Source organism: Rhinolophus sinicus, linkage group LG02 (genome assembly GCF_036562045.2).
Source record: "Rhinolophus sinicus isolate RSC01 linkage group LG02, ASM3656204v1, whole genome shotgun sequence".
Lineage (NCBI taxonomy): Eukaryota > Metazoa > Chordata > Mammalia > Chiroptera > Rhinolophidae > Rhinolophus > Rhinolophus sinicus.
The window spans coordinates 167,546,326-167,570,885 of NC_133752.1; the positions used below are offsets into that span (position 1 = coordinate 167,546,326).

A 24,560-nucleotide genomic window follows, 5' to 3' on the forward strand; every position below is an offset into this window, starting at 1 on the left:
TCAGCAAATTCTGGTTTAAAATACTATAGATGTGTACAGAGGGAATACTGTCAGAGAAAACGGAGAAGGGGAAGTGAGAGGGAAAACAAGGCATAAATTATTTTGGATAATTTTAATTTAATTGGACTGGTTTATATTATTTAGTAATCAAATTGATAATGGGCAAAAATAAAAGCATAGCTATTAAAATATAAAGTAAAAATAATTAACAGACTTAGTTTTTTTTGTTTTTCGTTTTACCCAGGGACCTAAATTAAATAGTTATCCATGCAAACTTAATGACAGCACAGGCCCACATCAATTTTGTAAAAAACACTTGGGAGAATCTCACATTTCACAATGAAGTTTCATATACAATACTGTATTTTTAACTCTCTTCTAACCATATTTTTTAGTGCAAATACAAAATGTGAGCAGCAGACGTAAAAATGTTCCGCCTACTTAATTTTAATTTGGCATGTTTTTAATCAGGTAAACAGATTGTTATGAGATAAATAATTTTTATATTTATTCACAAAATATCCTAGGACGAGAGATCATTTTCTTAGGGTAGAACTCAGCCTTTATTGTGTTAGGCAAAGTAATTATGGAAGCAAAACAAATCCACATTGTCTAATTAGGTCATTAAAAAGCATAAATGCGTCATGGAAGCTTTTCTCCTTGCCTAAGACATAAAGTAAGACAATGAAAACAGTCTGGTAATATAGAAAGGTTTAGAATTTGTTTCTTTTCAAAATAATAGATCCTTTCATCTTTCTATTTCCCTAAGACGAAGACAGTTAATTTAGAGACAAAATCTGTAATTAGTTCAGGGTTTACTCTGATTATATTTCAAAATATTTAACCAAAAACAGGAAGATAGAGAAAAGAAGAAAATACATAGAAAAATTATCAAAGGAAATGAGTAAAATCAAGAGAGTTGCTGATCAAAATGTATTCTGAAGAGACAAGATGAATATAAAATCTACATTCATATAAACACAGCCAATCTGGGATACCAGAAATCTCTTAGAAGGAATACATTGGCCTCAGCCTTTGGGATTTGAAACCAGACTTTAATTATAGCTAACTTAAGTAAAAACAAATGGCATGATTATTTTGCCTCTTCGTCTCTCTACTTATTATTTCTTAAGTTTTAGAAATCTCGTGGCTCAAAGTGTTTAGAAACAAAATGAAAAAATGGAAAGGGCAAGAAACTTACCTGTGATCCTCTGGGCCCTCGTTTGTGATCCCATTCTGAATGCCCCATGAGCTGTAAGACAATACAATAATTACAGTAAGTTAAATGATACTTATTTTACATGGTAAATATTTTTACACTTTCTTTTAAAGAATAATTAGGACTTTGAAATGTACGTTTTAATAGTAATGCATTAATCCATCATGAATAAATGAATATATATGATGTAATAAACTTCTAAATTAATAGCTAGTATTTCAACTGTTAGTAGTTTTTAAGATATTTTAATATCACTGTGTGACAAAAAAAGTCTGCTAATATACAGCTTTACAGTTCTTTGTCAAGAACAACCTACCCTGTTTCCCCGAAAATAAGACCTAGCTGGACAATCAGCTCTAATACATCTTTTGGAGCAAAAATTAATATAAGTATTGTATTATATTATGTTACATTATATTATATTATATTGTATAAGACCTGGTCTTATAGTAAAATAAGTAAAATAAGACCGGGTCTTATATTACTTTTTGCTCCAAAAGACACATTAGAGCTGACTGTCTAGGTAGCTCTTATTTTCGGGGAAACACAGTAGACAGATATTAAACCATGTTAAGCTTTATTTGCATATTACTGAACTTCTAGTTTATTAGGAAAATATGCCGAAGAAATCCACTCGTGTAGCTTAATCTACTGTTATGAATGATAAAAACCAGAAGGCCAAAATATTTCAGTAATTTTTAATTCTGTTTTGATAATATCAAAAACAAAGTGTTCTAAGGAATAAAATTATTTAATGTGAAATAAGCCCCAAAGTCATAATGTAGATTTTCATAAAACAGAGACTACAAAACACTAAGTTATTCTCATTGTTGTAAGAGCCCTGAGCTACTTTGCTTACAAAGCATGATACTTATTTATAGAAATTAACATTTAACTAGAAGAATATTAAGGAAATACAAGGTATTGAGTGAGAGGAATAAAACTTTATTCAGCTGTCTAGTACACTCACTACTCATGAATACCAACTCCTACCACCTTGAAGAACTCCTACCACTAATCTGGCACACTAACAAGACAGACTATACACCTTAAAAAAAAATAGCAATCATTGTCTCAACATAAAATCTTCAAATGTCAACACAAATGTCACATTGGCAAAATATCTTCAGTAAATGGATAATATCTTCAGCATATTAAGATCTCTACCAATTTGAAAGAAACACAATTCTAGTAAATAACTAGGGGAAGGATAAAGACAATTTAAAGAATAAATATCAATAGTTAGTAGATTTATGGGCAAAAATTACTTTTACTGAAAGTGAAAAAAAATCAGTATAAATAATAAGAAATTATTGTTTCCTAATAAATCAGCAAATTAATGTTGAATATTGGTGAGAGTTTCATAAGTGAGCATATATATTGTTAGCATATAGCAAATATTTATATACACACACTTATAAACACACACTACATATATATTTCACATATACAAATGAAATAGTGATTTTAATACCTACATTTTAAAATTCATACATACCCTTTGTACCAATAAGTAAAAATGTAAAACTCCAGTAATTACAATATGTTATCACTGTACTATCCAACAAAAGGGTAACTATCCAATAAATTACAGTATAGAAAAGAATATAGTATATAGCAATTAAAAATTGGCTTTCAGAGCATTTTTTAAAATGACATGAGAAACACTCATGGTATAACAAATAGAAAATACAACAAAGTAATTTTAAATTACTCATTTTTAATAAGACATAGTCAGTTGTAAGCTTTGGAAATTAAAGCAATAATTTAATTATAGTTTGGCTAGCATACAATTTGAGGTAAATTAGCCCAGATAATCATCATTCAAAATTGAATGCTTATATAGTTGATACTTCTTTCACACTTTAATTTATATTAATTTCTGGATTTATTGGCATTACATCTGATAGCAAATATTCATTAATACTAATTTGAAGTTGATTAAGATAAGGTTAACAGACACTAGTCAACTAATGAAATAGTCTGATTTGGAAAAATATACATTAAGAACATTTAATTAGTTGTTCACTAAGACTATCAAAAATAATTTTTGACGCATTTCAATCATCTGCCTTATTGAGGCCTTGGGAATACCTTTCATCAATAATAAGAAGGTAAGATGCTTGTCTTGGCAACTTTAAAGATATGATAAACTTGAGTACTAGGCTGTTAGAGAAAAAAATATTTTTAAGAGGAAGGCTTACCATTTCTTCTCCCTCACTGTTTTATCTAAATCTTCCGAAGAGAATACTTTCTGAAAGTCTGTTATGACTATCATTCTCTCTGAGAGTGAGATTAAATGAATAGGATAGCTTGGTAAATTCTACTATGTATGCGTATCACAATAAAAAGAGGTAAATAAATCTCACAAACATGAATTGCAATCCACAATATACTGTTTTAAGACAGAATATGTGATGAAGATATGCAGTAAACCAAGAAGGTAGCATTTAGCCAGGATCAGAACTAATATAAGAAAAGCATGGAATTCACTGCAGTCTGCTCTTAACTATCTTAAAGATGATGGTTTTAGTCCAAGAACAAAAACATTCAAAATGTAGATTCGTTTGGGTCATCACTTACTACAGAAGATAAATTTGTTAATTTACAAACCAAAACTTACAAAGTAAACATCTAAGAATTCACTCTCTAAATCGGACATTTTCTTTTGAAGCATAAAACAGCAAAACTGGCAAACTTTATGAATTGGAGACAGTTATTTCCCAGAATTATTCAATAGATGTATGAGAGAGATTTAGGGTAAAGGAATTATATTCTATTATAGTATTATATATTCATATCAATATTATATTATAATGGTCTGAGTTGACCAAGTATGTGGTAATATTTAAAATGTATACTACAACTAGTTTTTCAAAGTAATGAAAAATTATAGAAATCTGCATGCTAATTATAGAAATCGAAAAAGAAATGAATTCTGAAATGATAAATGAGATACTGGAATGTTCTCTATTCAATGGAAATCAAGATATGTTTCCCTTTGCACTTGAGAAAAATCATACAAGGGCTTTAACATTAAAAATCTATCTTGAATTAAAATAATCTGAGTCCCAAATCAGCATTAATTATTTCAGTGTTAATGTATGTGGTTTTTTAATAGTATTTTATGTAATTTGTTTTTAAATGCAGAGAAAGAGGTGGTGGTGAAGACTGGATAGGGTATCAGGTCTCTATATCTCTCATGATGACAGCATACCAGGCACATATGGGGCTCTGGGTGGAGAGTGGGGGAGTGAGAACAAACATCATATTAGAGCATGATAGCATATGAATTTTTATCCTATTTGCATACCACATTTATTTTGCTATCATAAGATCACTGCCCTCAGATAATGGACCAAAGAGTAAAATAAGTAGGATGTTTTCAGTATTCCTTTTTTAAAAATCCATAGGGTGACAAACTGTCTGGCTTGTTTAATATTACATCATTATTTAAATTAAAATGAAGCATTTGGTCACTGGTACATATTCCCATTAAAGCAGAACTATAGGGCTAAATGTTTTAGGAAGTACATAGACACGTCCCTATCCTACTCTTTTGACTAATGATTGAGACAAATTAAAATAGTTGCTTAGTTATAATAAATAGTAAAGAGGAGCGCTTTCACAATGAATTTCAGAATGGAGTGCAAACTGATGTTGATATTATATTAATGAGAGAGGCAAAACATCATTTGAATCAAACCGGTTAGGATTAGTATTAAATTGCAGATGACCAAAGCAGTCATTTGACATTATCATGGGATTAGATAAAAGACAGAAATGGGTCATGGACAATGAGCAACAGAAGTTGAAATTGTGGAATTATTTTTTTTTTCTTTTTGCAATTGAATTCATCTGGACCAAGCTTTCAGGATAAATGAATAGCAGCGTGATATCTAGGCAACGCTGGGCAAAGAGACAAAGTTTATTAACATGATACCATACTGTTTTTGGAGGAGAAACGCTTATGATTTTAAGATTAGTTATATAAAGGTGCTTGAAACGTAAAACGCAGAGGGAGGATTGAGACTGACACTAGAAAAAAAATAAGAATAGGAAATTGAAATATATTCTGGTTGATAAAAGGTCCATGGCTGCTTAATTCAGGAAGAAAAAAGTGTCTCTCACCATCTATAAAAGATACTCTCTTGGCTATTTAACTATGAGGATTCCACCTAGCAAGGACATTTTATAAGCATCTTACCAGAAGGTTTGGGAATATACAGGTCACCAAGGTTATCCCTACAGATGGCAAACAAAATCTTTCCAGCTGATGAAGGAATTCGGGGAAAAACAAACAAACAAACAAACAAACAAAACAGTATCCTTCCTCCTTTTTCAGCTTCCAGTAATCAGGATAGGCAAAATGAAGACCCTTAAATTTATTCCTAGGAAACAAAGTATACTTCCTTGAAAGAAACACAATCTGTTATACAAAGCATTTTGAAAATCTTAACTTCCTTGACACTAAGATTTTTATCCTTATGGAATAAATTCTCCTCTCTCTCACTTTTATTTTTAATAATAAATTTCTACATCACAGCCTTCAGCTAACAGTATCTTACACAGCACTGAGTTCCAAGGAAAACAAAACTGCTGCCAAACACAAAATTTAAAAAGTTCACAGGAGAAGCAAAGGAGAAGTCAGCATGGAAATAAAACGGTTCTGTCCAAGCAGAGATATTTTTAATAATAGCCTGAGAAATGAAGATAGTTGAAAGTATATTTCTGTAGGTGAAATATTTTCCTTCCTTGTTTATATATTTTTCCTTGTGCTATTTTCTCCTATTGTTTTTGTTTGTTTATATAAAAATGAATGCCTTTTTTAGGGATGTCTAGGGAGAAAAAATTTGCCATAGTTATTATGGAAGGAATGAAATCTGCAGGGGAACCATGACTAGACATAAGATTGAAAAAAAATCAATTCTTTGAATGTACTTAAAGAAGAAGTTTTAGATAATGAATAAAGGTAGTGACAGAGAGTAACTGTCACCACTATTGTCCTCATGTGACTCTCAACAAAACCATTCACCTATTTCACTCGTTGAAAATTACTGAAACATATTTTGAAAATGTACAAATATGCATATAAGCATGTAAAAGTTACCACACAATCCTCTCTTTTTATTTCAATCCATATTCATCGAATAAACATTTACTGTATGCCTACTATGTTCAAGGAAGAAACCAAGATTCATCTCTATTCTGGCTCTTACATTTCTAGTGAAAGGAGACTAAACATAAGCAAACAAACCTACAATGTGCCAGGTGATGATAAGGCTACAAGGAAGCTTGGAGTAGGGAAAAGGATGGCGAATCAGTGAATAATGGCGAGAAAGGGCGGGGAACAGAACTAATTTATATAAGTATGCCACAGAAGATCTTTCTGAAAAAGTGACATTTTATCAGAGAACTGTATAAAGTGAGAGCACCAGGCACACAGGTACCAGGGAGAATGGGCATGCCAGGCTGAGGAAACAGAAGATGCAAAAGACCCTGAGGTGGGAGCAGGAATGGTACATTTGAGTTACCTTAAGCTAAAATTTTTACAACAGTTGAGTCTTTTCAATCATAGGTATATTCTTTGTATTTATTCCCTTCCACTGATATGAAATTATCCAAAAGTTAATCATTACTTTCATTAATGAGAAATTACAAAGTACATTCTCTAGAGAAATATTAATGGACCAGGGATTCTCCCTTCCTCAGTCTTCCGCAACTTCATTCAATACAACAAGAATGTGTGGAGCCATGTACCACCTCCACAAAGGGACCTTTATATTAATCATGGTACATAATTTCCCTGTACCCATGTTTTGTTTTTCAAGAGTCATAAAATGTATAAGAGCAGGGACTGCCTCTTAAATACACTTAGTATGCTAGGCATGCAACTTTCAAATTAATAAGCAAATTAAAGCTCTTTTTTGCTTTTGGAATGTTCCCTTTGGATTCTTCCATTGACATATTTTTTGTTTTTTAATGTCTTTACTACCTATGTTTTCTCTCTCTGGAATTCCAGGTGGGAAGATGGGCCTGGACTGCTCGCTTCCCTGACCACAGAGACTACTGATGGCAGGCCCTGGCCTGGGAAGATTTGTGACAGAAAGTTTAGGCCAGCTCAGCTCCTGTCCAGTACTTTTAGGGGAACTGCTTTTAATCCTGGGTGGTTTTTTACCTCTTATTATCCATGGAGCAAGGTAAAGACTATATTGCTCTCTGCAGAAGAGAGACATTGGAAGTCTGCATTTGGCCTGGGCCTTAGGCCAAAGGTGTTAAGAAATCCCTAAGGCTCCCACACATTGTCACCCAACCCTCCAGGGTTCCACACTGGTGATTGGGGACTAGAAAGGCCTAGTACAAATGGTTCTGAAAAAGACTGACTTGAATAATTAAGCGTACAAACAGGGAGACTATATCAGCTTCCTTTGGGGAACCCAGATATGGTCAGCAGCCTCGGTTCTTACCCGCAGCCTACCTTCACCACAACCACTTTATCACATCACCTCACAGCCCAAATCAACCTACTTTACAAGGCATTATCAAGTGATATGATTGAAAATTTCACTGGGAAATAGGACATGGTGACATTACACACAATACTGCAGAAAGCCACAAAAACATCCATCAGAGATCTCAGAGGGTGTTACAAAGGTTTTCATTTGTTTGTTTGTTTGTTTGCCTTTGGCAGCCATCACCACCTCTTGCCCTTTATTTTTGGGGTGGGGAAGGGAAGGAGTCCTTTTCAGTTTACTGGTCCCACCCTTTCCTGCCTTAAGGATCTTTCCCGGGATCTACTCGTAAATATCTTTTTATCATTCCCAGAAAAATTTAGCTGTCTCCCATTCTCCCCATCTTGAACCTTCAGACAAATAAGCAGAGAAAAGAAAAAAGAAAAAAAAGAAGATTCTTTAAAATTGACCCTCCCCCTCCTTAGAAAGCACTGAGAGCCTGGAAATAGTAAATCACTGAAAGACTGAAATTAAAGGACACTCTTTCCTTTCACAGTCGGTGATAACTACCTGAATTCCATCCCACTTGGCAGAGAATAAATCTCTGATCCCGACTCTTAGAGTTCCAACCCAGCAGCCAGTATAAATTTCATAAATACTGGGGAATGAGAAGACTTCAAATAGAGAAAAATCCAAATACTCTGGAGATGAAAATCCCAGCCTCTCTATTGCAAGTTCTGTATCTATTTCTGATAATGATGATAATGATGTTCCCACATTCTAGTTTAGAATGTTTCCATAGTTCTATTTCTGTCCCTGTTATCAGAATGACAATCATCACCCTAAACCTATATGTGGCCACTGACGCTACAAAGCTTCCATGATTTTTACTTAATATATCTTGACTATCTTGATTACATAGAATTTTTGTACTTTTATTGCTAATTTCCAATTTTGGTATTAGTAATAATAATGCAATCTCATTAGTCTTGTGCTTAAACATGCTGTGAGATACTTTACAAATAAATGGCAATAAAGTAAAATAACCTTGTAAAATTCTGAATATAATTACGCTTTAGATAGTCCCATTGTTAAAGTTTGGGGAAGTCATAAAGCAAAGGAGCTCAATTCAACTAAATATTTCCCAAAGTATTTGATCAGAAAATGCTTTTGTTTAAAAAGAAATTAATAGTTTCCATGGAACACATTTTGAGAAACATTGTTTGACAGTTTTCTAAATGCTTTAGTTATACATTATTTTCTTTCATCAATATCAGAAAAATAAAGGCATATGGTCCCTATATTATGGAGATGGAAATGAATTAAAAGAGGTGAAATTGTAACATAACTAATCAGCTGTTAAACATCGATTAAAATTTAGGTCTGCTAGCTACAAATCATATACTTTTAATACTGACTACTTTTAAAAATAAATAATTATTGAGTCCAATCCAAGTAGCAGGTCCTGGGCACTGAAGTACATTTGTAAGAAAAAAGAAAAAGACGTGAGATTTGATTTGTCTTCATGGTACTCATGGTAGTTAACGTGATAGATTTATTTCTTAAAAATTCGTTTTCCACTGTCTAGTCTCCACCTCCTTAAAACAAACAAACAAACAAAAACTTTGAAGGAGAAAAATTAATTTTTCTGAAAATATTATGTAAATATAATATTTTGAAATTTTGACTATGAAATTACCTCAAACGTATAGAATATTGTATGTTTGATGTTTAGTTAGACTATATTCTCTATTAGCACATCTCATTAGTATACATTATTCATTCCTCATTCACGCACTCACTATTCATTCAAATATTCTTTCAACAACTATTTACTGGGTATCCACTATACATCTACCTCTGTGCTTTATGTAAACAGAACAAATGTTGGTACTGCCAACCCAGAGTCACCACAGGATTTTGAAGAACCTTCTGAACCATTACTAAAATGTAGCATAGTGGTTAAGCATATGGGTTCTAGAGGCCAGACTAACTGGTTTAAATCCTATCTCTGACATGATACTCAGTCTTATTAGATATGTGATCTTGGATAATTTACTTAATATCGCTCTGCTTCAGTTTACATATCTCTAGGATTTAGAGAATAATAGTATCTAACTCATGTGGGATTTGGGAGTGTTAAATGAGTCATTATGTATAGATGACTTAGCATTCTACCTAGTACATAGTAAGGGATTATTAACTGTTTGCTATTATTTTTACCACTATTAATATTACATAATATTAATTTAGGTATTATTGAATTCTAATTATTTAAGAGAAGTATAATTCAGATGATATATATGGTTACTTTCTATTAAACTAAAATGGAAGAATCCCATTCTTTGACCATGCCAATATACAATTTACAAATATCATCAAATTTATAAGTAAAACAAAACTTCATGCATCACTATTTAGAGTAAGATGTAACACATGCATATGATCATGAAGTCTACTACCATGTTTCCCTGAAAATAAGCCCTAATGGAGCAAAAATTAATATAAGACCCGGTTTTATTTTCGGGGAAACACAATAAGTCTACTGAATCAGATTCAGGTTTGTTTTCTGCATAACAACTGGAAAAATCCCAATTTTAACATTACTAGGTCCCCTTGGTGAAGAAAGGCATGAAGAAATGAGAACTGGGATGGCTTAATCTTCCTGAGGCATACAGAATAGCAAAAGACTGAGAGTCACAAATGACAAATGTTTGAAAAAATCAGCTGGGGAAAAAGCTTTGTGAGACTCTGTACAATATATTAGCTTGGTGCAAAAGTAATTGCGGTTTTTGCAATTGTTTTTACCTTTCAAACCACAATTACTTTTGCACCAACCTAATAGAAAAGCTTGTACAATCAAATGTATCATTTATCGGAAACACAACCAAATTTCCAATTCCAATGCAAGTGATAGTTAGGTCTGAAGAAACAAGCAAAAAAACACACCAAAAAACGAAAACCAAAACCCAAATCCATACAAATGTTTCTAAAATAACAGAAAAAAAATGGATAAAGATATGATATTTTGAATATATATATATATATATATATATATATATATGAACTACTTACTCAACCTTAAAAAAAGATGAAATATTTCCATTTGTGACAACATGGATGGATCTTGAGGGCATTATTATGCTCAGTGAAATAAGTCAGATGGAAAGAGACAAAAACCATATGATTTCACTCATATGTGGAATATAAAACAAAAAAGTAACAAACTAACAAAACAAAATAAAAACAAACTCATAGATAAAGACAATAGAATGGTAGTTACCAGAGGGGAAGAGGGGTAGGGGAGGACAAATTGGACAAAGGGGATCATTTATTTGGAAACAGAAGGAAACTAGACTATTGGTGATGAGCTTAAAATAGAGAATATAGGTATCAAATTATAACATACACTGAAAATTTATATAATGTTATTAACCAATGTTACCTCAGTAAAAAAAGTTAAGTTTTGAGCAGCAAAACAAAATGCAGTTTTCTTGTAAAAAACTAAACAAGGTATTATTGTACCTTTAATTTATTAACTTTATCAACTTTAGGTGAAACTCAAATCTCTGAGCACCACTGAATGTAAGTATAAATCTGTATTTTACAGTTTGTTCACCTCATATCATTTCTGCCAATTTGGGTAATTGAGTAGAAATCATATAAAAAGGGGGCATCATTTATTATTTCTAGCTTTTCACTTGTTTTTAGACTGGATCATGCTAATATTTTTGTTTACCTATATATTCAGGTTCCTTTTATATAATGCCTCATGAAAAAACTCATTTAAGGCTGTTTTCCCCAGAAAATTATTAAAACTCAGTAAAACTCATGAGGCTTCATGAGACTCATCTATAAAATTGATCTTTCCTGAGAAGAAAAATTTGGAAATTCCAGGGATAATAATGAAATCTAGACATAGCCTCAGTTGTGGCAAAAGCTTTAACTCAAAAATATTCATGAGGTCTTGAATTTGGATAGCTCTAAGTTTTCTTTTTCTTTTTATTAATCAAACATTCTCATATATTGCATGTAGTGTAAACAATATATAATTTCTTAAACTGCAGCATTAAATTTAATAATGTATGTTAAAAATGAGAAAATTACCTTGATCCCCAAATAGCGTATTAATACATTTGTGGACCTATACAAATATAGATATATCACTACATAGTTTTTAAGCTGTTACATGTAGTAACAAAACTAAATCGGAGGGAAATTCTCTACTTAAAATCATCTTTTTTAGAAATGGACTTAAAAATCAATACTGTGACTTTTTTAAATATATCAGTAATTCACATGATAAATTGAACTCATCTTAAGTTTTATGACATAAAATATTGATTTCATTTGTGTACAATTACCTTTCAATGTGAAAGTTACATTTTTCTAAAACTGTTTTTTGCAAAATTTTTAGTCTTGTTTTCAATGCCTAGCCACGTTTTTCACCAATGCCAAGGAAACCAGCAAAATGACAAATTTCCAAACATTTTCCATGCTACTTCCTCCTCCCCAAACAGCTTCACTTTAGGGGGATTGTTGAGAAAAGGACAGGCTGACTAAGTGGCAGAGAACAATATGTGCCAGCCCCATTACATGTCCCTTGCGTTTTGCCTTTCCTCTGAACTTGGTATTGCCAAAATTACTTTGGTTCCACTTTCTACAATTAATAAGTTTTAACAAAACATGTGCATTTTGCCCTTAGTTTCTTAAATGTTTCTGGAAATAATTTAAGGCCTGTAGATATTTTCCTAGCCCAAGTTTAAGGTAAAATATATCCATGCCCCCAAATTTGAACTTGTCCCTCAATTCTCCTTCATGGCTCCAATACCAATCTGATATATTGAAAGGAATTTCATGGGTTTGTTTATACTACAATTAGTGTTATTTCGCAGGAAAAAAAAAGTTTCTTGGAAATTTATTCCCTTTTGGGACATATTATGTGGGTCTCTAGGGATGAAGGAAAAGAAACTGGAATATAAAATGATGTGGCAAAGAAAAGGGAAGTGGGAGAAAAAAGGAAGAGTAAAGTAGGATCTAAAATTGTTTGTACTTTATTAACTGAGGTAGGTAGAATTGCAGGTGCAAAAAAGGTTTACCATGCTCTTCTCTGTCTCTGTTCTTACCTCAAGTACTAGAGCTAATGGACTTACTTTTTTCTTTTCTTTTTTTTCAAAGCAACTACTATGTACCATCACCTCTGTTAAAGGCAAAACATAAAAAGGAAGAACTTAAAAAGTGAATCTGGAGAAAAGAAACACAAAGAAATAGACAAATATCTACTTTACGGCTATTAAAATATCATTCTGGGTTGTGGAAGAAAGTTTGCTTGATTAGTCAATTTACCACTGACCTTGTTAATTTTAATCAATAATATACAGTCGGTGGGATTCTTGCTTATGTGATTATGTATCTGAATTGAAAACTCCCTGGATTTTTTTCTTTCAGTGGAGGAGGGGCATTTTAGAGGAAGTATATAATCAATTTTTTTTTCTATTAAACTCATTTTCCTTGCTTCCAACTGTGACTTAGGATATTAAATGTTTCTCTAAGAGCATTAGGGTGATTTTCCTGTTATCCTTCATTTCTTCTTTTTTGAAAGGCGTTATGGGGGCATGAGTGTTCTTATACTGTTTCTGGCTGCAAGGTGTGTACAAAATTCCCAAGATAATATCCTTAGAAGACAGCCAATTCCATTCTTCAGATTCAATAAATTACACAATGTCTAGTCATAACATTAAAAGCATAGCCAAACTGGACTGTTCAGCTTGAGTTTGCAATGTTTTTCCTCTTTCAATCTATTATTATTCTAAACTTAAAGAAACTTTATGTTTTGCAAGTTCCATATATTCATAGAGTTCAATAAAACCAGACCCCTAAGAATAATGCAGTTTATACTGCATTACTCAAAGACAATTTTAACTCCAAAAGACAAAGTCATTCAGAGGTGGTTCCGAGAGACTATGCTATATATTCAATTCAAAAGTCAATGTAAGAGATGTTTTAAAAATTGTTTAAAATTTGAATCCATTAAGTTGGCAGAGAACTGATTTTCAGCCATTCTGTTCCTCTCTGATGTAACAATCCAGGTCTTGTTACTCAAATTACTGTACATATGATATCTATTGAGCCTTATTGTAACATTGTATTATAGTAAAGAGTAGACTCCAGAGTGAAATTTCTTGAAATCAAATTCCAGTTTCACTCTTATGAAATCCATGAATCTGGTTTAGTTACTTTATCATTCCTAGGTACAGCGTTCTCATTTGTAAAATGGAGATAATATTATCAAGTTCACATAATTTTTAAGAAGATGAGATAATCAATGCACGGCCATTCAATGGCTTCTTATTTGTTTCAGAATTAAATTTGAACTCTCTGCTATAACCTACAAGGCTTGGATACTGTTTATCCTTCCTGGAATGAATTTTCCCATTTACTAGAACTGTTAGCTCATCTTCATCCTTCAGGTTTCATTTCAAATAACACCTTCTCAGAGACACTTTCCATGACTGAAAAATCATCTATCCATCCATCCATCCATCCATCCATCCATCCATCCATCCATCAACATTCCATCTATCCATCCAACCAACTATCCATCCAACATCAACTAATATATACTAAGCACCTACCCTGAGCCAAGCTTAGTAGTAGGTACTAAGTACTGGCATTAGGGAGTAAATAAAAGGACAGGCTTACCTTCATCTTCTTCCATTGCTCTTCAACATGATCATGTTTCCTGCACTCATTGTAATCTGAATGGATCTTGTTTATTTATTTCATTACCTGCTTATTATCTATTTCCCATTCTAGAAAGTAAGTTTCAGGACAGCAGAACCCTTGTTGGTCTTATTTGCAATGTGCACTGTCCCTGGAACCAGTTAAGGGACTCAATAACCATTTGTTTAATGAATGGCTGATGGATTTGCTCAGAAGAAAATTAAATAAGGGAAGTCAACTACTTAGGACTTTAAATAATGAGTTGATTCAAATTTTGATAGCTGTGAAAATACTCCCTGTTCTCAATTTCATTCTGTCTAGAATTCTCTTGCTATAAAAAAAGCATCTTGTGAAATATATTTTGGTCAAATTATAATGAATAAAATGGCTATTATTTTAGTTTTTAAATTCTGTGGTATCTCTTGATGGAAATGTAGAAACCCTAAGGTGCTGTAAACTCAGGGGTAAAACCAAGAGTACACAGGTAGTCAAGATGCTTTGCCCCTTCGCTTAAACTCAGAATTTTCTACCTGTCATTCCTTGCCTCATGTGGTGAAAGACTGCTAGCTGCCCATACCATACAAATCTTACTCTTCTCCCTTCTTCATAGAACCCCAATTTTCATAGAGATGACAATGTGCCCAGCCTAAAACTACATTTCCTGACCCCTCCTCCCTTATAGAATAGGAAGCCATGGGAAATAGTCTTGACTAATAAGATGAAAGCAGAAGTCACTGTGTGAAGCTTCCAATAAAACTCTTTGAAAGGGAAAAGACTTGGCTAGCTTGTCTCTTTTGCCCTTCTGCTTTCCCATTCTTCCTGCCTGGAAGGGGTATAGGATTCTGAGATGAAGCAATAGTCATCTGACACAAAGTGACCATGAGGGAACTATAATTACCTCCGCTCCAACATCCTGAAGCCATGAAAATGTCATCATAGAGTTCTATTTGAGCAGACATGCATAAATAAATACAAACATTTATTTCCCCCCACCTCTCTCTCTCTCAGAGTAGCAATAAAGACAGGCAACAAATATATACCAGAAAAGGCCATGGAAGTGGAAGAAAAACACATTAACTGACTTTTGATTTCCTGCAAAACAAAATCATAACATTCTAACTGTATTATTAGTACAGTTATGTCATTTATGTACTAATTTATGTCATTAGTTTGATCCCTGTTATGTATAGGATACATATGTCAAATTCAACCTTATGAATTAAACAAACACAGTAGAAGTAAATTTTGGACATCTCAGGTCGCTTTGTTGCCATGTATATGGATCTTGAACAAAACATTGAAAAAAAATGATGATCATTACTTTGGGGAAAAAAAAAAAAAAGGACAAATGCCCAGAATGCTGAGAACCAGGTAAAACCAGTTTGGAGAATCAATTAAAACAATGTTTCTAAAGCATACATTGCAGAACCTGGTCTTAAGAATTGGTTTAGGGGGAAAAAAATAAAACATATTTTGGAAAAGCTGGGCTAGACACATGTTATTTTTAATACAGAACTTCACGTGGCCTTTAATATGGTGACCTCATCTTAAGAAATAAAGCAAATTACATTTTTCCAATATATTTTACCTCAGAAACTGAACTCATTTGTCATGGAGCATCTTGTTTATCATAGAGCCTAGTTTGGGAAACAAATGAAAAACTTTGTTCTTTAAGATTTCATAATTTTTATTCCAAAAACTAAGAATTGCAGAGAATAATACAAAAATAAGTACTTCTGGATGAGTCATAAAAATGAACATTAATCTTAAAATCTAGTTTTCAGAATAATTTGTCTGATTTTTGTTTTAAAAATAAACTTGCACCAAAATACCACCAAAAGTAAAAAGACAATCCAAAGAATGTGAAAAAATGTCTGCAAATCATAAATCTGATAGGAGACTTACATCTAGAATACCTGTATACAGAATACAGAACCCTTACATCTAAATAAAAAGAAAATAACCTGATTAAATAGGAGCAAAAGATAGAATAGACATTTCTCCAAAAAAGATATACAATGTCCAACAAGCACATGGAAATACTATCAACATGATTAGCTATCAGGGAAATGCATATCAAAACTACAATGAGATGTCACTTCATACCCACTGGGATGCCTATAATATTTAAAGCACACACACACACACACACACACACACACACACAATAACAAAATAACATTGGTGACAATGTGAAGAAATGGGCACATTCATACTTTACTAATGGAAATGTGAGGTGGCACAGCCACTTTGAAAAATCATTTGGCAGTTTCTCAAAATATTAAACATGGAGTTACCATAGATCCATCAATTTCACTACTGGGTATATACCCAAGAGAAATGAAAACTTATGTTCATACAAAAATTTGAAAATGAAAGTCTACAAACACATTATTCATAACAACCAAAAAGTTGAAACAACTCAAATGTCCAACTAATCAATGAACGAACAAAATGTGGTATATCTACATCATTTATTTGGCAATAAAAAGGAATGAAATAGCGACACATGGTACAAAATAGATGAACCTTCAAAATATTCTAAATGAAAAAGATCAATCACGAAAGGCCACGGATAGTTTAATTCCTTTTATAAGAGAAGTCCATAATAAGCAAATCTATAGAGACAGAAAATAAATTAGTGGCTGTCTGGGATTGGAGGTGGTAAGGAGGGAGGCGGGAATGAGACGTGACTGCTGATGGATATAAAGTTTCTTTTTAGGTTGATGAAAATGTTCTGGAATTAGATTGGGTGACAGTTGCACAACACTGTGAATATACAAAAACAAAAAACAAAAAACACACACAAAAAAAACAATGAACTGTATACCTTAAATGAGTAAATTTTATAGTATGTAAATTATATTGCAATAAAGCTGCTTTTGAAGAATAAGCACACACATACCTCTCTGCATACACACATCCCATACTAAAGGAGATCCTTAAGGAAACAAACAAACAAATAAACTGATAAGCATTTGATTTACCTCTATTTAAATTTGACTTGTGCTGCTGGAAATACTGTGTAATATATTAGAACATTATAATTAACTTCTTTTGTGTGAGATATGTTAGCTGTATTAAACAGTGAATACAAGCATGGGTTATTTCTAATAGAAAGTGATAAGTATGTGTATGGTGATAACTAGTCTGATTACTAGCTACTCTGGAGTTATGTAGGGAATTTTCTACATATACTAGCTCCACCTGCAGGGTTTGAACCAAAGGAGATTTCTTAAGGGCTCATATTTTTTAAATTTCCAAATTGGCTTCAGGAGTAATTCTCCACTGAAGAGATGTGATATCTGACATTTTTAGATGGGTTACTCTAAACTGTGGTTCACACGGTAGTTTTCATTTTCCTTTTCTCTGTGAGCAAGACCCCTCTCAAAATATTTGAGAGTCTATTACAGCACTCATATTGGTATTTACAACTTATTTAATAATCTTCTTGTAATAATTCTTCAAATAGTCATTTTGACCAATATGTGACCTTCCATATATATTAGCATCAATAATCACATAAGCCTATATTATATGCCAAGAGATGTTGGATGCTTTGTGTACAATGAATACAGAAATGGAATTCTGGCATTCTCATTTTAATAGAGGAGGAAGATATATAAGCAAATTAAAATAAAATGTAAGCACACACTTGTTTTTCCTACTAATTCTTGAGTCCTTACTGTGTGCCAGGCATGCATTAAGTACTTTCTATTCGTTATTTCAAAAATCCTGAAAATAATCCCTCTGGAGTGATATTATTTCCCCTCATTTATAAATGATGGAACCATGACATACAGAGAGCTCTTTACTATGTGGAATCTGCCAAAGGTCTGCTTTTGAAATACTAGCTATTAACCTCTATGTTTTACTCCCCCACATACCAAGAATGAGTATGGTGCTAGTGAATCACAAATATGGAAACAGTAAGTTCTTCCCAGAGGCAGGAGGCAATAGTGAGAGCTGAACTGAAAATAGGATGGTACATTTGACCTGGGTTTTAAGGTGTGTATAGGAGACTGGGGTGGGGGGAAATTGTAGGTAAGTTGGGGTTAACATATATAGAACAGTGTACATGAAGTTAAAGGGTTCAGTATATTTTAAAGACAAAAAGAATCATCAGGCACTTTAAAGTAAGAATTATATGAACATACTTGTGTTTTAGAAAGACAAGTCTATAAACATAGTTACAGATTGTGTGATAGGATGATTTGCAGGAAGGAGACTGATGGCAAGATCAGTTACAAGAACCATGCTAGATGTGGAGTTAAAATAACATTTTAAAATTAAAGTTCATACTCATGCCCTTATTTTTCCCACAAGGAAATGTCTAATCAATTCAAGTGTATTTGAATTGTTATACAAGCATCTCACCCTTTTACATGTAAAGATTAAGACCATAAGATGTTTACGATTGCATCTATGTTTTTACATGAGGTTGCGACTGTATTGACAGATAAAATTATTCAAAGAAAATCAAAGCCTAATATTAGAAACCCAACAAAAGGAGATAGAGAATTGACAACTAAAAGGGCTGGTGGGGTGGGGGAGGGGGAAGTACAATCTCTTTTCTTCCTTCAAATAAGTAATCTAAATATTAAGTGCTTCCTGAGCTCCTTTAAAGGACCCTTGAGTCAGAAAATGTGTCCAAAGGTCTAGAGTAGTAAACAAGTACTGAGATATCCATTTCTTTAGTTATTCATACTAGTGTAAGAGCTCGTGCCACTCAGAAAATCGCATTTAGAGTATAACATGAATGAGAAGATTAAAAAAATAATCGAATGACATGAATTACTCATTAGAGGCAGAACATGCCCACCTCATCGATTGGACAGAACCAGAAGGGTAGCTCTGGGAGGAGCAAAGGATGGAGGGCTTCAGAAAGGCAATGAGACACTTGCTTTGATGAGGAGACCCATGTTACACATTTTTCATTTGCCAATTCAACAATTATGGAGAACTTACTAACATCCAGATGATGGATTATGTAAGACAGATAAAAAACTGAATGAGTGTCCACTTTGAAGAAACTCTCATTCACTAGAGGGAAAGAAAACATGTAAATGAAGAATTAAAATATAATATTATAATCCTTAAAATATCTGTTCCTCAAAGACAAGAAAGGCTGCATAAACGGTTTCACATGTGGTTTGAAGGTTGAAGAGGGTTTTATCAGAAAGAAAAGGAGGGAGTCAAGGGTCCAGAGGTTTCTCTCAGGTGGATTTAACACCACCAGCAAATACTCAGCATGTGAAAGTACATGGATTATTTATTTGTTCAGGAAAAGACAACTGGTTCCCTTTTGGCCTGTACTGAGGACACACTAAAAACGGGGTGACAAATTTTAAAGGGCCTGATATGGCAGGCTAAAAACTTGAAAAACTTACACCATGGGTTTGAGATAGTCATTGTTTTGTTCAGATTTGTTCTTAAAAAAGATACCAACTAAGACAGTGTATCATAGATCGGGGTCAAGTGAAGATGGGAGCCGGCATTTAGAAAGCCCAGTTAAGAAACAATTCTGTAATCTGGGCGAGGGATGAGGAGGAGGAGCCAAGGCAGAGACAACAGGAATAAAGGAGATGGAGGAACGGGAGAAGCACACCTGAGGTGGAATTTTCTTTCCTTAAAGAAGACAAATGAGGGTAGCTTCAGAAAAAGGAAAATATTACTCACAATTTGTGCACTTTTCATATTATCTTATAAATACCTATCTTAAAAAATGCAAACTCCTTGAAGGTAGGTCTATTTGCCATCCATCTTGCCTAGCACCGTGCCTAGCACCTAGTAGATACTCCAGAAGTAACGGTTTAATTAATTACTTACTTAAATGTTGATATATCAAGGCAATGAGAGAACATGGACAAAAGGTACTGATCCGATGAAAACAGTAGTATGGTTTGAGTTCTAATATTTATTTAATATCAGAATTGTGGTATGTTTGGAAGTTTCCTCAATACAGGATGGGACCCTATAGATATTCTCAGAGACTAATTTTGAGTGAGCTTCCATAAAGTACAAATTAATACACAGAAACTTGACATCAATGTGCCTGTTCAACCCAAATGTTTGTCTCATGTCAGTATTACTAATGTTCACACTGCATACTGGTTGTATCTAACCACATTAGTGTTGTCAATCTTCATTTGTAAACTCAAGGGATCAGAGACTTTGTCTAACTCATTTCATACACAAAACAGCCCTGTTAGGCTTTTAATAAATGCTGCTGATTGTGGTGATTTAATACAATTTCTAAAATAAAATTCAAAACATTCAAATATCTATATAGCATACACATTAACTACTCTGTGCTAAATTACAAAGTGACAATTGCCTAGTACCCTATTTTCATATTCCTTATCACACATTTTGCCAAAGTTTGCCCTTTTTACCCTATGAATCTACCCTTATTTTATTTCTCTCTTTTTACATATAAAGATGACTCTTCATGTGCAATTATATTGTCTTTGGAGAATATATTAGTAAACAAATATAAATTAATTTAAAATAAAATTCCTTAAAGTTTCCAATATGTTTGCTTCCGATTTCGTTGTTGGCTATTTGTATTTCTGAGGGCAGATGTTGGCACTTAAAGGTATAAATCAACCCATTTAGCAACCTCAGGATATAGATCTATCAGATTTGGGCATGGGACATAAAATATTTTTAAAAAATCTTTTATTTCATAGTTTCTAAAATTGAATTAAAAACATAGAAGCCTAAGACATAGCATAAACAATTTAAAGATTATTCAGAATAGTCCATGTAAAATGAATCTGATACTAGTCACTCTTAGTGTTCAACTAACTTCTTAGGTATTTTAGAAAACACTACTCTCGTCCAAATGTTAATAAATTTCCAATGTCTTAATTGACATTAATTTCCTAATGAAGCTATACTTCATAAAATTCAAACAAATTGCTATCGTGCATTTTTTTTTTCCAATAGAACAAATTTCACACTAAGGTTTATATCTAGACTGTATCATGTAAGCGACTTCAGAAATTAATTTCTCTTCTCTGATCTTCAGCTTCTAAGTAAATTTTAAAGGGCCTGATATGGCAGGCTAAAACAGGTAATTATTTATCTTACACATCTCATAGGAATTTTATGATGGAACAAATGAGAGAACAAACGTAAAAGTGCTTTCTTATGTTATGTAATGATGTGAGTAGAAGAAATCTACTTAAATTGTGAAGCAATTCTGAAAACTATTGACTATGCATTTTGTAAATTTATGAGGTCCAGCATCAAAAATACAGAATTTTCTTTAAGTTTAAGATTACTCCTCTTCATATTAAATAAACATTATTGTGCCCTATAATGATGGAGTAAAAAAAGATAACAGTTTGTAATGTGTTACAAACTGTCCTGTGAGAATAAGTATGGGAAACGTGTTAAAAAAAGATTCAATTTTTGAACACAAGGGACCCTGTTTTGCTGAGGTTAGTAGAACAAATAATGGAACGATTTTGTTTTGAAATGTCAACATAAATAGAAACTCGTCTAATAGGATGAAGCTAAGAAGAGAGTTGTGTGGATATCAAAAATATGTCCTGATAAGGAAAACCCTGTTGGTCTCTGGAAACTTCAAGCGGCCTAGTTTGGGATGACATTTAGAAGGATCAGACCTCTGGATTATCACAAGGAAAAGTGTTTTTCTTGGCTGAAATCTGAATCAGACAACAATAAATCTCTTTTCATTCTCAGGATCCCAATTCTGATTTGCTATAAGGTTTTAATTAAACCCAGTCAGAACTTACATTCAATGGAAGTGTTTAAAAACATCGTCACTTTTTATAAAATGAAGAAAGCATGATTGCAATTAATGTACACAGACAAGAAGGCCTGGGGGAGGACTTGATTGATCCATGTTCCATTTTTCAATTTGTTGAGCTTAGTGAGGCATGCCCATTTCTCTTTTTAATTTACTAATTAATATTAACTTGAAAAGGAGGGTTTTTAAATGGGATTTTTTCCACAATGTCAATTCTTAATAAAATGTACTTTTATGTCATTAATATTAATTTGTAGACTCATATTCATAACTTAAAAATTATATCTGAATCTATTATTTGGTATTCACATTAGATGTAGCTCATGAAATATATACTCTTTGAGTCTTATTTCTACTTTCTGGAGAAGGATGCACCCATGAGATGTGGTAAGTTTGAGTTTCCCCTGTAAAGACCCTATTTCTAAATGAAGCCACATTTTGAGGTACTGGGGGTTAGGATGTCAATAAATCTTTTTGTGTGTTTTTTTTTTTGGGGGGGGCATAATTCAACCCATAACATATGGGTCTTAGTGTTCTCAGATATAAAATTGGGAAGATAGACTACCTAATGGGGCTCTCAACCATTTATGGATGAAGCAATTTTCACTTTCTCAAAATAAAAAATATACTTGATAGTCGTATTGACAGCAGCTACTGAATGACAGATCCTGATAAGAGCTGTGCTGCCTTCCTTACTTTCTAGAAAAACCTGAGGAGAATCAGTTGTGTTTAGTGATTGAGCATATGCTTCCTCTGGTAGATTTGAAACAAAGATTTAGGACACCTGGGTTAGACAATCTCCAAGATTTTCCAGCCATGACTTCTATGATTATAGAACAGTTTTTAAACTTGCATTCTTATTATATAGATAGAATCAACAAAATAAGACAAATATATTTGTCATGACCAAGAATTTTTAACATGAAAACCTAAAAATCGGGGGGGAAAAGTCATTCTTATAACTCAGAGCACTTCCAATATTATTCGTGTTAGCACCTGTTCTAATGTTCTTCCATCTTTCAAGACTAATCTATTCTCAGCATACACTGTATTTCTTCTATAAATAGACACTTCTCGGGATATTTTCACTTTGATAAATCAGAAGTGTCAGTGAGCATCTATTCGCTAGGTGTTGGAATCCCAGCTCAGCCTGCCTCTATTGTGCTATGTGCTCTGGGAAGGTCATGGACCTCTCCCTGTCTCAGTTTTCTCAGCTGCCAAGTGGGGATATTAATAAAAATACTATCAGGTATGTATAGTGAGCATACCTCACTTGGCAATAAATTATTACTAAATTATTGTAGATGCAATAAGTACTAGGGAAATAATGGCTATCATCAAGTATACAAATAATTTATAATAAAAGGAGATAAATAATCCCAGTACAAGCAAAAGCTTTTATTCATTTACCTTGGCTAGCCACTAGATGTAACTGGTCTGTCATTCCTGTGCCTATAACTCAAAGTGTCATATTCCTTCTGGGACAACTGCATAAATGCCACCATCAGAAAATTTCAAAATATATTATTCAACATCAGTGTCCTAGTGCAGATCCCAAAACATGACCATGTTCTTCATAATGCTAGTAGCTGGGGTTTGAGAAGGGCATGAAATGACAGCATGGCTGTAATAAAAAGCCCGAGAAATAGCAAATCAGATGTAAATCAACGCAACATCTTCCTCTGTTGCAAATTATTCCCAACCTACATTTTTAGCAATTGATAGTTACTACTCTTGATAAAGAGAGTAACAGTAGTAACATCAACAACAACAAGAAAAACTATTAAAGTTGTCAGGGCATTCTAAAGCCTATGTACCCTATGATTGTCATTTTTAATCCTTCTCAGAAGGACCTGGTCTATTCTCCCTAATTCCCTCACTTTGCATCAGAGCCCAGGCCTCAGAGAATCCAGCACTTCCAGCTGGGCAGTCAGAGCCTGAGCAAGTTCTGTGGGTTTTGCTTTTTTTTTTTTTCTTTTTCTTTACAGTTAGACAGACACACATAAAATGTCTGCTTTTACATTTTAGCCACCTCAACATATGAAACGATGGGGTTTAAACAGTAAAATAACAATATAATGGGGGGAAAAGAGTCTTGCCCCTGGCATCAGGTATTATAAACATCAAGGAGTGCCAGTGTAAACCTTTATTCAAGAGACTGGGTTCTTTGTCAAGCAATGCCTTTCTTCCAAAACATCCTTGCTGCCATATGTCTGCACTCAGCCAGCTGCAGATCTAATAAGAAAGTTCTTATTCATGTTGTATAATGTTTTACAGGTTTGCCACGGGGGTCACTTGCTGTGAGTTCTTTACGTCAGAGTCAGAGCTCTAACAAACAGAGAGCGGAAAGATGCCAAGAAATGTAGGTTGGGAGGGGGAAGAGGAA

General features: G+C 33.2%; 1 protein-coding gene across 2 annotated transcripts in view; it reads right to left on the reverse strand.

Annotated features, from left to right (window-relative positions):
- Positions 1-24,560, reverse strand: part of PDE3A (phosphodiesterase 3A) — a 279,950-nt gene that overhangs the window by 110,223 nt on the left and 145,167 nt on the right. For both annotated transcript variants that reach the window (XM_019738322.2, XM_019738312.2), the window contains exon 2: positions 1,202-1,252. In XM_019738322.2, coding sequence (XP_019593881.2) covers positions 1,202-1,252 — 51 coding nt within the window. The remainder of the gene's footprint in view (positions 1-1,201; positions 1,253-24,560) is intronic.